This window comes from Engystomops pustulosus, chromosome 8 (genome assembly GCF_040894005.1).
Source record: "Engystomops pustulosus chromosome 8, aEngPut4.maternal, whole genome shotgun sequence".
NCBI lineage: Eukaryota > Metazoa > Chordata > Amphibia > Anura > Leptodactylidae > Engystomops > Engystomops pustulosus.
Genome location: NC_092418.1, coordinates 122878271 through 122893530, shown reverse-complemented (window position 1 = coordinate 122893530; position 15260 = coordinate 122878271). Strand labels below are relative to the sequence as shown.

The window sequence follows — 15260 nt, the reverse complement described above, 5'->3', positions numbered from 1 at the left end:
CACTAATCACTCCCAGAGATGATCCCATAGATACTAATCACTCCCAGAGATGATCCCATAGACAATAATCACTCCCAGAGATGATCCCATAGACAATAATCACTCCCAGAGATGATCCCATAGACACTAATCACTCCCAGAGATGATCCCATAGACAATGATCACTCCCAGAGATGATCCCATAGACAATAATCACTCCCAGAGATGATCCCATAGACAATAATCACTCCCAGAGATGATCCTGTAGACAATAATCACTCCCAGAGATGATCCCATAGACACTAATCACTCCCAGAGATGATCCCATAGATACTAATCACTCCCAGAGATGATCCCATAGACAATAATCACTCCCAGAGATGATCCCATAGACCAGTGGTGGCGAACCTATGGCACTGGTGCCAGAGGTGGCACTCGGAGCCATTTCTGTGGGCACTTAGACCATCGCCAGAGATGACTCCAGGTATCTTCCTGCAGTCCCAGACAGCACAGGACTTGCTATTTTAAAGTGACAGTGCTATCTGGGACTACTGGAGGAGTGGGAAGGTGCGGACAGATCTGGATTATCATTGTAGCTCCTGCTCCGGCCCTGACAATTCTTCCTGTTTATGGGACCATGGAGGGAAACTACAATGATCATCCAAATGTCTTCTATTTTCTGCTTTATCGGTGTCCTCGGGGTGCTGATATGAATGAAAGCTGCGACAGAGCAGGAAGTATAAATCATGAATTAAATTTCTGTGTTGGCACTATGCGATAAATAAGTTGGTCTTGGTTGTAGTTTGGGCACTCGGTCTCTAAAAGGTTCGCCATCGCTGCCATAGACAATAATCACTCCCAGAGATGATCCCATAGACAGTAATCACTCCCAGAGATGATCCCATAGACAATGATCACTCCCAGAGATGATCCCATAGACAATGATCACTCCCAGAGATGATCCCATAGACAATGATCACTCCCAGAGATGATCCCATAGACAGTAATCACTCCCAGAGATGATCCCATAGACAATAATCACTCCCAGAGATGATCCCATAGACAATGATCACTCCCAGAGATGATCCCATAGACAGTAATCACTCCCAGAGATGATCCCATAGACTATAATCACTCCCAGAGATGATCCCATAGACACTAATCACTCCCAGAGATGATCCCATAGACAATAATCACTCCCAGAGATGATCCCATAGACAATAATCACTCCCAGAGATGATCCCATAGACAATAATCACTCCCAGAGATGATCCCATAGACAATAATCACTCCCAGAGATGATCCCATAGACAGTAATCACTCCCAGAGATGATCCCATAGACACTAATCACTCCCAGAGATGATCCCATAGACACTAATCACTCCCAGAGATGATCCCATAGACAATGATCACTCCCAGAGATGATCCCATAGACAGTAATCACTCCCAGAGATGATCCCATAGACACTAATCACTCCCAGAGATGATCCCATAGACAATAATCACTCCCAGAGATGATCCCATAGACAATAATCACTCCCAGAGATGATCCCATAGACAATAATCACTCCCAGAGATGATCCCATAGACACTAATCACTCCCAGAGATGATCCCATAGACAATGATGAAGTCGTTACTGGAGAAATGTTACATTTTAAAACTGCTCTGAAGTGTTTCCCATGTTGCATGGAGGGAATTCTTCATTTGGGAACCTAAAATGTATGTTTTTAGTAATAAAAAGGGAAGTTTTTTGGAAGTGCAGCTGCTCGGAGTAGGTGCATTTTCTGCGCCTATTTTGTGCCTTTTTAGGCGCACTTTTGTGATAGATCCCGTGCAAACATCTGTATAGGAGGCTCTCACTATGTCAGATAAGGCGCAGGGACTCAAAACCACTAAGTGCAGAACTTTGCTGTGCGCCAGAAAATGTCGCATAAATGCACCTAATTAACGAGATGCCAGATTTTAGCGCTAAAAGACGCTCAAAACAGTCTAACAGACTATGATTAATGTCCCCCAAGGTGTTTTACCTTGTAATCATTGGGATTTCTTTATTGAGAAGCTACAAACAGGCCCATAATTCCCCTGTAAACTCCTTAAGAACATTGTTTTTGTGGTGGTCGTTAAGAGAAGGAACCATGAGACGATCGTAGGTCTCTACGCCTAAGACCTTAGACACCCTGGTCATATATGGATGTCAATGGGGCAGATTTACTTACCCGGTCCTGTCGCCACCCCGCGGTGCGTTGCCCAACGAGGATTCGGGTTCGGCGCGATTCACTAAGATTTTGCATCCGAGTTCCTGCTGCGCCGAGGTCCGCCGGAGTTCACCTGCTTCTTCCCGGTGCATGTGAGTGCTTGATCCTGTGACACAAATCCTTTTTTAAATTCTGAGGTTTGTCCGAACCACGCCCCCGATTTCTGTCGCGTACAAGCCGGCGCCAATGCGCCAAAATCCGATCGTGTGCGGCAAAAACTCGGGCAATTCGTCGCAAAACGGAAATATCTATCTATCTCATATCTATCTATCTATCTGTCTATCTATCTATCTATCTATCTATCTATCTATCTATCTCCTATCTATCTATCTATCTATCTATCTCCTATCTATCTATCTATCTATCTCCTATCTATCTCCTATCTATCTATCTATCTATCTATCTATCTATCTATCTTCTATCTATCCATCTATCTATCTATCTATCTATCTATCTCCTATCTATCTCCTATCTATCTATCTTCTATCTATCCATCTATCTATCTATCTATCTATCTATCTATCTATCTATCTATCTATCTATCTATCTATATCATATCCATCTATCTATCTATCTCCAATCTATCTATCTATCTATCTATCTATCTCCTATCTATCTATCTATCTATCTATCTATCTATCTATCTATCTATCTATCTATCTCCTATCTATCTATCTATCTATCTCCTATCTATCTATCTATCTCCTATCTATCTATCTATCTATCTATCTATCTATCTATCTCTCTATCTATCTATCTATCTCCTATCTATCTATCTCCTATCTATCTATCTCCTATCTATCTATCTATCTATCTATCTCCTATCTATCTATCTATCTATCTCCTATCTATCTATCTATCTATCTCCTATCTATCTATCTATCTATCTATCTATCTATCTATCTATCTATTTATCTATCTCCTATCTATCTATCTATCTATCTATCTATCTCCTATCTATCTATCTCCTATCTATCTATCTCCTATCTATCTCCTATCTATCTATCTATCTATCTATCTCCTATCTATCTATCTATCTATCTATCTCCTATCTATCTATCTATCTATCTATCTATCTATCTATCTATCTATCTATCTATCTATCTCCCATCTATCTATCTATCTATCTATCTATCTATCTATCTATCTCATATATATATCTATCTATCTATCTCCTATCTATCTATCTATCTATCTATCTATCTATCTATCTATCTCATATATATATCTATCTATCTATCTATCTCCTATCTATCTATCTATCTATCTGTCTAAGATAAGGGAAAGTTCAGAGCAGCACAGCAACTTCGGTGGGTGCACGAACCGTAAGTCCCCAGGCCAAGGGACTGAAATATAAGATGAGGAAAAGGCAGCACTCCGTAAATGGTGTCAAAATAAAGTGGGTGTCTTTATTCCATTAGCGACGTTTCAGCTCCTATCTGTCTATCTCTCTCCTATATATCTATCTATCTATTTATCTCCTATCTATCTATCTATCTCCTATCTATCTATCTATCTCCTATCTATCTATCTATCTATCTCCTATCTATTTATCTATCTATCTATCTATCTATCTATCTATAATCTATCTATATATCTATCTGTCTATCTATCTATCTATCTATCTATCTATCTATCTATCTCCTATATATCTATCTATCTATTTATCTCCTATCTATCTATCTCCTATCTATTTATCTATCTATCTATCTATCTATCTATCTCCTGTCTATCTATCTATCTATCTATCTATCTATCTATCTCCTATCTATCTATTTATCTATCTATCTATCTCCTATCTATCAAACTCATATCTATTTATCTATCTATCTATCTATCTATCTATCTATCTATCTATCCTTTTTTAAATTCTGCGGTTTGTCCGAACCACGCCCCCGATTTCTGTCGCGTACAAGCCGGCGCCAATGCGCCAAAATCCGATCGTGTGCGGCAAAAACTCGGGGCAATTTGGCGCAAAACGGAAATCTTGACGTTGAGGAAGCGTGAGGAGCAAAATAATCGCAATGTCTGTCGGTTTGCAAGCTGTTGCGATTATTTCAGGGCTTGTACATCACAAAACTGACACACAAGCCCCGATGACTGCCTTCTATCATACAGCAGCTTCCATCTTACACCATGTATGATGAGAGTGGTTGTCCTCCCTTGTGCCTGCTCTTGAGATGGTCAGAGTTGTGCAGCTGCTGGGACATGGCACAAGGCAGCAGTGATGTGGCCTCTGACTGTGCTGCTACCCTCCACAACTATCAGGAGCTGCAGAGGAGTCTCCCGGGTGTAAGGGCGGGTCACCTCTTCCGGTGCTGTGCCCCTTGATGATAAGGAGACCAGAGGCTCAGCTCACACAGGGGGGAAGGGCCCGGCCCTGAGGAGGAGGAGGAGGGAGTGCTCTGAGCTCTCAGCTCACTGAATTGCGGCCGCGCTGCTCCCAACAATGTATTTCTGCATGTATAGTAGTGTGTCCCGGGACCAGGAGGCGGGACTTTGTCTCTTGGTCCGGGACAATGCGGGAATAGCGTGATTATCTCTCAACCGCCCGGGGCAACGAAACAGAGGTATAAAACCGTGACTGTCCCGCTGAAACTGGGAGGGTTGGGAGGTATAAGTGTGATATTTCCCTGCTCCATGAAGCCATTTCCAGGATTGGCAGTCACATTGTTATTGGAGACGCCTTGTCTGCGTGAATTTGCATTTCCTATTGTTCAGGATGTGGAATCAGTTGGGAATCACAAGGAGACATTAACCAGGAAACACTTGTAAATGAAGTTACCCAGCTCTAGAAAGAGGGATCATTGCCTCATGTGTTAAAGGGAAGTGGGTGATAAACCACTAACAAAGGACAAACCCCAGAGTATCATCAATGCTCAGTCGGCTGATAAGGAAGTGGCACTGACACCCTTCATTTGCATGGAAGTTCTTTTATATTTAGAGTAAGGCATCTCAAAGAGGGGGCCGACCAAGGGATATAAGAGACTCAAGTAGGACTCACATGCAGAGAACTTCTTGGAGGAAGATCTTACTGGAGGAGCTTAGACTGAAGGACTAAATGGAGAAAGAGCAGGTCTATGTATGTGCGAAGGAGGGAGCCTGGGAAGGAGGACATGACCCTGGTGCCAGGGACCCCCAGAATGGTGAGAACTGACAGACTTTTTATTCATTGCTTTTTATAAATGATTGCTCCTCTGTTTCCCTTCCTTCTGTTTATATTCACTTCCCAGTAATGCATCCAAAAACCTGATCAGCGGAAGAGTTGTAAGAGCGCTGAGCCAGATCATGAATATATGTTACAGAATATATTGTACCCAATATACTGCAGACAGAAGTGTGTGGATAAAGGGAATAGGAATTCAGAGAGGCAGAGGGGTACAGGAGTGCAGAGGCGCAAAGTTAATGGGTGCATGGGGTGTAGAGGTATAGGGGTGCAGGGATGTAGAGGTATAGGGGTGCAGGGATGTAGAGGTATAGGGGTGCATGGATGTAGAGGTATAGGGGTGCGGGGATGTAGAGGTATAGAGGTGCAGGGATGTAGAGGTATAGGGGTGCAGGGATGTAGAGGGATAGGGGTGCAGGGATGTAGAGGTATAGGGGCGCAGGGATGTAGAGGTATAGGGGCACAGGGATGTAGAGGTGTAGGGGTGCAGGGATGTAGAGGTGTAGGGGCACAGGGATGTAGAGGTGTAGGGGCGCAGGGATGTAGAGGTATAGGGGTGCAGGGATGTAGAGGTATAGGGGTGCAGGGATGTAGAGGTATAGGGATGCAGGGATGTAGAGGTATAGGAGTGCAGGGATGTAGAGGTATAGGGGGACAGGGATGTAGAGGTATAGGGGGACAGGGATGTAGAGGTATAGAGGCGCAGAGATGTAGAGGTATGGGGGTGCAGGTATGTAGAGGTATAGGGGTGCAGGGATGTAGAGGTATAGGGGTGCAGGGATGTAGAGGTGTAGGGGGGCAGGGATGTAGAGGTATAGGGGGCAGGGATGTAGAGGTATAGAGGTACTAGCAGGTGTTCTCAAAGTATTTCTGGTGCATGAACTAAACTCCATTTATTCACTTAAAAAATTTTAACAGTATCATAGTCCTCCTGACAGAACTATACACTTTTACAACAAAAAAATATATATATTGGGGCACATTTACTTACCCGGTCCTGTCGCAATCAGGACTGTCCCACGAAGATAAAGTCCCGTGCGATTCACTACGATCGTGCGCCCAATTTCCAGCATCTGTTGCTTCCCCGCTGAGGTCCGCTGGAGTTCACCTTTTTCTTCCCGAAGCATGTAAGTGTTTGGTATTGCGACACAATTTAAATATTAAATCCCATGCGTTGTCCGAATCCGTCGGATCGTCTGTCGGCCCGCCCCCCGGTTTGTGTTGTATGAAGCCCGGTGCCGATGCCAAAACGTCGGAAAACCCGACGAAAATGCGACCGCGGGCCCTTAGTAAATAAGCCCCAATGTGTCTTTTTGTTCCACCAAGTGTTCAAACAGGAACATTTCACCTTCTCCATTAAGGGAAGAATTAAGTGTGCACAGAGCAGATAAAGTACACAGACGGATTACAATCACATGTGACCGATGTGACATCATACATGTAGCATATAAAACATATATAATTCCAATCAAAGTTCATATAGAATTCATGTCCATCATTGTCACATAAATACAGTGCACAGAAATCATAATATACACAATTCATATCATACGGTGAAAAAATAGTGTTTTTTTCAATGTGAAATGTAATTTTTAACAGCTAAATTTTGGGTTTCATATGTCCACTCACAAACTTTTATTAACCCATTCTGTAGAAGACACTTAAAAAAAAAAACACAAATATAACATTGTTTTTCTTAACAATGGGTCAGAACACATACAGCAATGCTAAACTTATAGGGGCATATTTACTTACCCGTCCGTGGAGTTCACCGAAAGTGTATTGTCCGTGTATAATGCCCTCTGCCGCGATGCACTAAGATCCTGCGTCCAATATCCCGCGTGTGTCGCTTCCTAGTAACATCAGAGCAATCCCCCAAAACGATGAACAATCTGACGAAAGTGCGATCCGAGCCCCTTAGTAAATAAGCTCCATAAGGGTTTTTAAAAAGTTACATTAATTTGTATAATTAAAACATATTGGGGAAAAACTGTTTTTTTCTCTGTCACCTTCTAGAAGTCATAAGTTTAGATTTTTTGGCTTATTTGCTTCAAAAGAGCCTTTTTACACTTTATTTTATTTTTTACATAAAACTGTTTTTCACTTTTTACATCACTTTGTCAGACAAGGGGGGCGCTACCATTAGATCATTGGATCTCTTGTATAAAGCGCTGCACTCTCATGTCTATGACAGGTAGATATCAGTTAATAAAAAGTTAACACAGGAAGCCCCGGGGTTCTTCAGTGACTGCCATGAGTCTTCATCGGCTCCTGTGATTGCAGGTGCAGGGTGCCGATGGGTGACAGAGAGGGATCTGCACCCTCTGCACCCACATAGACACCTCGCACTGTTCATCAATCTTCTTCTGATGAGACGATGTTGTCACATCATAGGAAGTAACTCGAATGGCCATAAAAACCTGATACAGCAATCATTACGATGTTAAAAGAAATAGGATAAACATATTATTAAATGCAGAAAAACAGATTATCCCAATAACTTGAGAACCAGAACATATTAGTGTCACAGGATGCCTGTGACAGATCCCAAGGGATGAGAGCCTTGGAGGATACCCCCGGGGAGGAGAGCCAGAGAGGAGAGCTAGGGAGGAGAGCCAGGGAGGAGAGCCAGGGAGAAGAGCCAGGGAGGAGAGCCAGGGAGAAGAGCAAGGGAGGAGAGCCAGGGAGGAGAGCCAGGGTGGAGAGCCAGGGTGGAGAGCCAGGGAGGAGAGCCAGGGAGGAGAGCCAGGGAGGAGAGCCAGGGAGGAGAGCCAGGAAGGAGGCCCATGGAGGAGAACCAGGGAGGAGAGCCAGGGTGGAGAGTCAGGGAGGAGAGCCAGGGTGGAGAGCCAGGGTGGAGAGCCAGGGAGGAGAGCCAGGGAGAAGAGCCAGGGAGGGGAGCCAGGGAGGAGAGCCAGGGTGGAGAGCCAGGGAGGAGAGCCAGGGAGGAGAGCCAGGGAGAAGAGCCAGGGAGGAGAGCCAGGGAGGAGAGCCAGGGAGGAGAGCCAGGAAGGAGAGCCATGGAGGATACCCCCGGGGAGGAGAGCCAGGGAGGAGAACCAGGGTGAAGAGTCAGGGTGAAGAGTCAGGGAGGAGAGCCAGGGAGGAGAGCCAGGAAGGAGGGCCATGGAGAAGAGCCAGGGAGGAGAGCCAGGGTGGAGAGTCAGGGAGGAGAATCAGGGAAAAGAGCCAGGGAGGAGAGCCAGGAAGGAGGGCCATGGAGGAGAACCAGGGAGGAGAGCCACGGAGGAGAGCCAGGAAGGAGAGCCAGGAAGGAGGACCATGGAGGAGAGCCAGTGAGGAGAGCCAGGAAGGAGGACCATGGAGGAGAGCCACGGAGGAGAGCCAGGAAGGAGAGCCAGGAAGGAGGACCATGGAGGAGAGCCAGGGAGGAGAGCCTGGGAGGAAAGCCAGGAAGGAGGGCCATGGAGAAGAGCCAGGGAGGTTAGCCAGGGAGGAGAGCCAGGGAGGGGAGCCAGGGACAAGAGCCAGAGAGGAGAGCCTCTGACAGATCCCCAGGGAGGAGAGCCAGGGAGGAGAGCCAGGGAGAAGAGCCAGGGAGGAGAGCCAGGGAGAAGAGCCAGGGAAGAGAGCCAGGCTGGAGAGCCATGGAGAAGAGCCAAAGAGGAGAGCCTGGGAGGAGAGCCATGGAGGAGAGCGAGGGAGGATACCCAGGGAGGAGAGCCTGGGAGAAGAGCCAGGGAGGAGAGCCATGGAGGAGAGCCAGGGTGGAGAGCCATGGAGGAGAGTGAGGGAGGATACCCAGGGAGGAAAGCCATGCAGGAGAGTCAGGGTGGAGAGCCATGGAGGAGAGCCAGGGAGGATACCCCCGGGGAGGAGAGCCAGGAGGGAGAGCCAGGGAGGATACCCAGGGAGGATACCCAGGGAGGAGAGCCAGGAAGGAGGACCATGGAGGAGAGCCACGGAGGAGAGCCAGGAAGGAGAGCCAGGAAGGAGGACCATGGAGGAGAGCCAGGGAGGAGAGCCTGGGAGGAAAGCCAGGAAGGAGGGCCATGGAGAAGAGCCAGGGAGGTTAGCCAGGGAGGAGAGCCAGGGAGGGGAGCCAGGGAGGAGAGCCAGGGAGAAGAGCCAGGGAGGAGAGCCAGGGACAAGAGCCAGGGAGGAGAGCCTCTGACAGATCCCCAGGGAGGAGAGCCAGGGAGGAGAGCCAGGGGGAAGAGCCAGGGAAGAGAGCCAGGGTGGAGAGCCATGGAGAAGAGCCAAAGAGGAGAGCCAGGGAGGGGAGTCATGAAGGAGAGCGAGGGTGGATACCCAGGGAGGAAAGCCATGCAGGAGAGTCAGGGTGGAGAGCCATGGAGGAGAGCCAGGGAGGAGAACAGGAGAGGAGAGCCAGGGAGGAGAGCAAGGGAGTATACCCAGGGAGAAGACCCAGGGAGGAGAGCCAGGGAGGAGAGCCAGGGAGGAGAGCCAGGGAGGAGAGCCATGGAGGAGAGCCAGGGAGGAGAGCCTGGGAGGAGAGCCAGGGACAAGAGCCAGGGAGGGGAGCCTGGGAGGAGAGCCAGGGACAAGAGCCAGGGAGGGGAGCCAGGAAGGGGAGCGAGGGAGGAGAGCCCAGGAGTAGAGCCAGAGAGGAGATCCAGGGAGGGGAGCCAGGGAGGAGAGCCAGGTAGGATAACCAGGTAGGGGAGCCAGGGAGGATACCCAGGGAGGAGAGCCAGGGAGGAGAGCCTAGGAGGGGAGCCAGGGGGGAGAGCCAGGGAGGATACCCAGGGAGGATACCCAGGGAGGAGAGCCAGGGAGGAGAGCCAGGGAGAAGACCCAGGGAGGGGAGCCAGGGAGGAGAGCCAGGGAGAAGACCCAGCAAGGAGAGCCAGGGAGAATACCCAGGGAGGAGAGCCAGGGTGGAGAGCCATGGAAAAGAGCCAAAGAGGAGAGCCAGGGAGGGGAGTCATGGAGGAGAGCGAGGGTGGATACCCAGGGAGGAAAGCCATGCAGGAGAGTCAGGGTGGAGAGCCATGGAGGAGAGCCAGGGAGGAGAACCAGAGAGGAGAGCCAGGGAGGAGAGCAAGGGAGTATACCCAGGGAGAAGACCCAGGGAGGAGAGCCAGGGAGGAGAGCCAGGGAGGAGAGCCATGGAGGAGAGCCAGGGAGGAGAGCCTGGGAGGAGAGCCAGGGACAAGAGCCAGGGAGGGGAGCCTGGGAGGAGAGCCAGGGACAAGAGCCAGGGAGGGGAGCCAGGAAGGGGAGCGAGGGAGGAGAGCCCAGGAGTAGAGCCAGAGAGGAGATCCAGGGAGGAGAGCCAGGGAGGGGAGCCAGGGAGGAGAGCCAGGTAGGATAACCAGGGAGGGGAGCCAGGGAGGATACCCAGGGAGGAGAGCCAGGGAGGAGAGCCTAGGAGGGGAGCCAGGGGGGAGAGCCAGGGAAGATACCCAGGGAGGATACCCAGGGAGGAGAGCCAGGGAGGAGAGCCAGGGAGAAGACCCAGGGAGGGGAGCCAGGGAGGAGAGCCAGGGAGAAGACCCAGCGAGGAGAGCCAGGGAGGAGAGCCAGGGAGAATACCCAGGGAGGAGAGCCAGGGTGGAGAGCCATGGAGGAGAACCAGGGAAGATATCCAAGTAGGAAATCCAGGGAGGAGAGCCTGGGAGGGGAGCCATGGAGGAGAGCCTGGGATGAGAGCCTTTGACAGATCTCCAAGGAGGAGAAGCATGGAGGAGAGGCAGCTTCTGAAGTGACACTACCCCTGCAACCACTCAACATGTGAAAATCAGATGAAAAGAGTCCTATTTGCCTGACTTTTTTGATAGTTTTTTGTTAAACAGGTGGGATTTCACACAAAATAGGGAATTCTGGAAAGGACGTTTCATTCCCTATTTTAGGGGACTGGGTGTTTGGTGACAGCATCCCTTTAAACAATGATGAATGACAGAAGATGTTTTTTGTGTTGGGCTAAATAGGTATTGAACATGTCACCAAATGAGCTATGGGAATGAAATCCTCCCCAAATGCCGATCCCATCAAATCCTTCAGGAAATCTTTTAACTATTAACTTTAAGAATTTTACGAACTGAGATTTGGCGACACGTTGGATACATTACACTAGCCGTATGTTTTATGCTAAATCAGAGCCGGCAGATATAAGAGAGTTTAACATTGTATTTATGTGATGTTAATGTTTCTGTCATACATGTTGATATAATTAGAGATTTAATTAACTCCCTTATCAATGACCCTGTTATTCCCAGCAGATCCCATCCCCCGCAGCTCAGCAGAACATCTGATATCTTCCGGTATGAAAGCCAATGATTGTGGGATCACACAAGATCCAAATAACGAAAGCGCCAGGAGCAAAGATTTACCCTCCGCTCTTCACAGCAACGATCCATCATCTGATCCTATTGCATTGGGCATCTGTTCTGATACATCCCAGACCAAGAGGAAGAGAAAAAGTCACCAAAGAGAAGCGAAACATCCAGGAGCTTCCCCAGGGGAGAAGACATTTTCATGTTTGGAATGTGGCAAATGTTTTCCATGGAAATCAGCTCTAATGCTCCATTTGAGAACTCACACAGGGGAGAAGCCATTTTCATGCTCAGAATGTGGTGAATGTTTTATTCGGAAAGCAGTTCTAATGACCCATCTGAGAACTCACACAGGGGAGAAGCCATTTTCATGCTCAGAATGTGGCAAATGTTTTAAAGAAAAATCTGTACTTTTGAGACATGAACAAATGCACACAGGGGAGAAGCTTTTACCCTGCTCAGAATGTGGCCAACGTTGTCTTGATAAAACAGCGCTTTCCGCACACATGAGAACTCACACAGGGGAGAAACCATATTCATGTTCAGAATGTGGAAAATGCTTTGCTCATAAGTCTCTTCTTCAAAGACATCAAAGAACTCACACAGGGGTGAAGCCATTTTCATGTTCAGAATGTGGCAAATGCTTCGCTCGTAAATCGACGCTTGTGATACATGAGAGAATTCACACAGGGGAGAAGCCATTTTCATGTTCAGAATGTGGGAAATGTTTTACACAGGAACCACAGCTTGTTGCACATCTGAGAATTCACACAGGGGAGAAGCCATTTTCATGTTCAGTATGTGGCAAACAATTTTCAGATCTATCAGGTCTTATTCAACATCAGAGAATTCACACAGCAAAACTAATGTAATTTTGAGCTTACTGCACACAGAAGAGAAAACATTTTTATCTGTTTTTATACTTGTTATTGAGATATTAAATTGTATTGAGTAATAAACCGTGCGTCCAAACAGGCGGAGAATTTGTGCAATCATCCAACGAAATCACATAAAGAGAGGAAAGTGTCAGTGGAGCCAAACTGTTCCATGGATTTGTTTCCATGGACGATGCAGGGAGCTGCTCGGAGCTGTAACTTCTATCCGGGAGGCCACATCTCCGTCAGTCGTTACGCAGCTGATAGATTGTAGATGAGAGGTCGATCACTCACGGCCTTGGAGACCAACAACCACGTAATCGAGAGCTCACCCATTGTACACTTCTCTCACATACAGGTAGTAATGTGGGGTTCAGCCTGTGCAGTAATACAGGGATGTGGTACCAGGTTGTCAGGAGACAATATCAAGTGTTTGGTTGTTGGGTACAGCGGCGGGGGGGACTTCCTCTAGATATATCTGCATGTCTGGAGGTTTCTCAAGGACCCTCTAGCTTGTGTCCTGTATCACTGCAAATCCTGTATAGAGATGAGCGAACACTAAAATGCTCGGGTACTCGTTATTCGAGACGAACTTTTCCCGATGCTCGAGTGCTCGTCTCGAATAACGAACCCCATTGAAGTCAATGGGAGACTCGAGCATTTTTCAAGGGGACCAAGGCTCTGCACAGGGAAGCTTGGCCAAACACCTGGGAACCTCAGAAAAGGATGGAAACACCACGGAAATGGACAGGAAACAGCAGGGGCAGCATGCATGGATGCCTCTGAGGCTGCCTAATCGCACCATTATGCCAAAATTATGGGCAACAGCATGGCCATGACAGAGTGACAGAATGAAGCTAGATAGCATCTAAAACATCCAATAATTGACCCTGACACTATAGGGGACGGCATGCAGAGGCAGCGGCAGCAGCGGAAGGCTAGAGAGTGGCATGGCGACATACCCCAAATGGACTCAGGCTTCAAACCAATGGGTGGCAGAGAGGAACCAAAGGAGGTGAGCAAGAAGCGCTCAAATAATATCGGTACATGATAAAAGTTTGCCAGTATATTTTGTGGATTACACAGCAGGGTGGCGACAAAGTTAACATGGAAGCCATGAAAACAACCCAAAATTCTGCCTGACACAGCTCGTTTGATAAGGGGACCATGTATGGAGGCAGTGAACTAGTAGTAGATTAAAGGTGCTGCAGTTAAAACTATGTTAGTTGGATCTTGGCATGGAGCTGGCGCTCCGCTGCCAGGCGAGCTTTCGCCAATCCAAGCCCCTGTCTCTAGGCTACTCCCCAAACAGCACTTCTAAGAACCTTTTGTATAAGATCAAGTGTAGTAGCGTTCTTATAAGTTTAGGATATGGCGGGTGAGGGGAATGTAAACAGATGCGCAAGAAGCACTGAAATAATATCCCTAAATGGTAAAAGTTTGCAAGTATATTTTGTGGATTACACAGCAGGGTGGCGACAAAGTTAACAACTTTGATGTGGAATGCCCTGTAATAGCTCTTGGGCGGTGTGCCTTTTATCGCCTAGGCTCAGCAGTTTCAGCACCGCCTGCTGTCGCTTAGCGACGGCACTGCTGCTGTGCCTAGAGCTACCGACTGATGGCGCCATGCCCACGGATGGTAATTCGGAGGAGGAGGAGGTGGAGGAGGGGTGGGAGGAGGTATAGTAGGCCTTTGAGACCTGGACCGAGGTAGGCCCCGCAATTCTCTGCGTCGGCAGTATATGACCAGCCCCAGGGTCAGACTCGGTCCCAGCCTGCACCAAGTTAAGTGTAGTAGCGTTCTTATAAGTTTGGGATATGGCGGGTGAGGGGAATGTAAACAGATGCGCAAGAAGCGCATGATGCGCATGGAGCTGGCGTTCCGCTGCCAGGCGAGCTTTCGCCAATCCAAGCCCCTGTCTCTAGGCTACTCCCCAAACAGCACTTCTAAGAACCTTTTGTATAAGATCAAGTGTAGTAGCGTTCTTATAAGTTTAGGATATGCCGGGTGAGGGGAATGTAAACAGATGCGCAAGAAGCGCTGAAATAATATCCCTAAATGGTAAAAGTTTGCCAGTGTATTTTGTGGATAACACAGCAGGGTGGCGACAAAGTTAACAACTTTGATGTGGAATCCATGAAAACAACCCAAATTTCTGCCTGACACACCTCGTTTGATAAAGGGACGATGTATGGAGGCAGCTATATGGACGACTTTTGGAGGTAGCAATGGAGACAACGTGTGGAGGCTGCTATGGAGACAATTTAATTTGGATAGTGCCTGTATGTGGCAGTCCCAAACATTTTTCAAACCAGAGGAGCAGGTAGGTGGCCCTCCAGTAAAATGGGATAGATTGAGTGCCTGTATGTGGCAGTCCCAAAAATGTTTCAAACCAGAGGAGCAGGTAGGTGGCCCTCCAGTAAAATGGAATAGATTGAGTGCCTGTATGTGGCAGTCCCAAAAATTCTTCAAACCAGAGGAGCAGGTAGGTGGCCCTCCAGTAAAATGGAATAGATTGAGTGCCTGTATGTGGCAGTCCCAAAAATTGTTCAAACCAGAGGAGCAGGTAGGTGGCCCTGCAGTAAAATGGAATAGATTGAGTGCCTGTATGTGGCAGTCCCAAAAATTGTTCAAACCAGAGGAGCAGGTAGGTGGCCCTGCAGTAAAATGGAATAGATTGAGTGCCTGTATGTGGCAGTCCCAAAAATGTTTCAAACCAGAG

General features: G+C 47.8%; 1 protein-coding gene across 1 annotated transcript; it reads left to right on the top strand.

Moving 5' to 3' along the window:
* The first annotated feature begins 4986 nt into the window (after window positions 1–4986).
* LOC140076201 (uncharacterized) lies at window positions 4987–12534 on the top strand. The gene is made up of 2 exons (XM_072122716.1): window positions 4987–5382; window positions 11609–12534. Exons 1-2 carry the CDS (start codon window positions 5298–5300, stop codon window positions 12532–12534), a joined length of 1011 nt encoding a protein of 336 aa, XP_071978817.1. The 5' UTR covers window positions 4987–5297.
* The last annotated feature ends 2726 nt before the right edge of the window (window positions 12535–15260 follow it).

Excerpts from the sequence above, each read along its gene's own strand:
- LOC140076201 (XM_072122716.1), top strand. The coding sequence starts at position 5,298 with ATGGAGAAAGAGCAGGTCTATGTATGTGCGAAGGAGGGAGCCTGGGAA. Across the intron at positions 5,383-11,608 it reads TGCCAGGGACCCCCAGAATG|ATCCCATCCCCCGCAGCTCA; the intron begins GTGAGAACTGAC and ends TATTCCCAGCAG.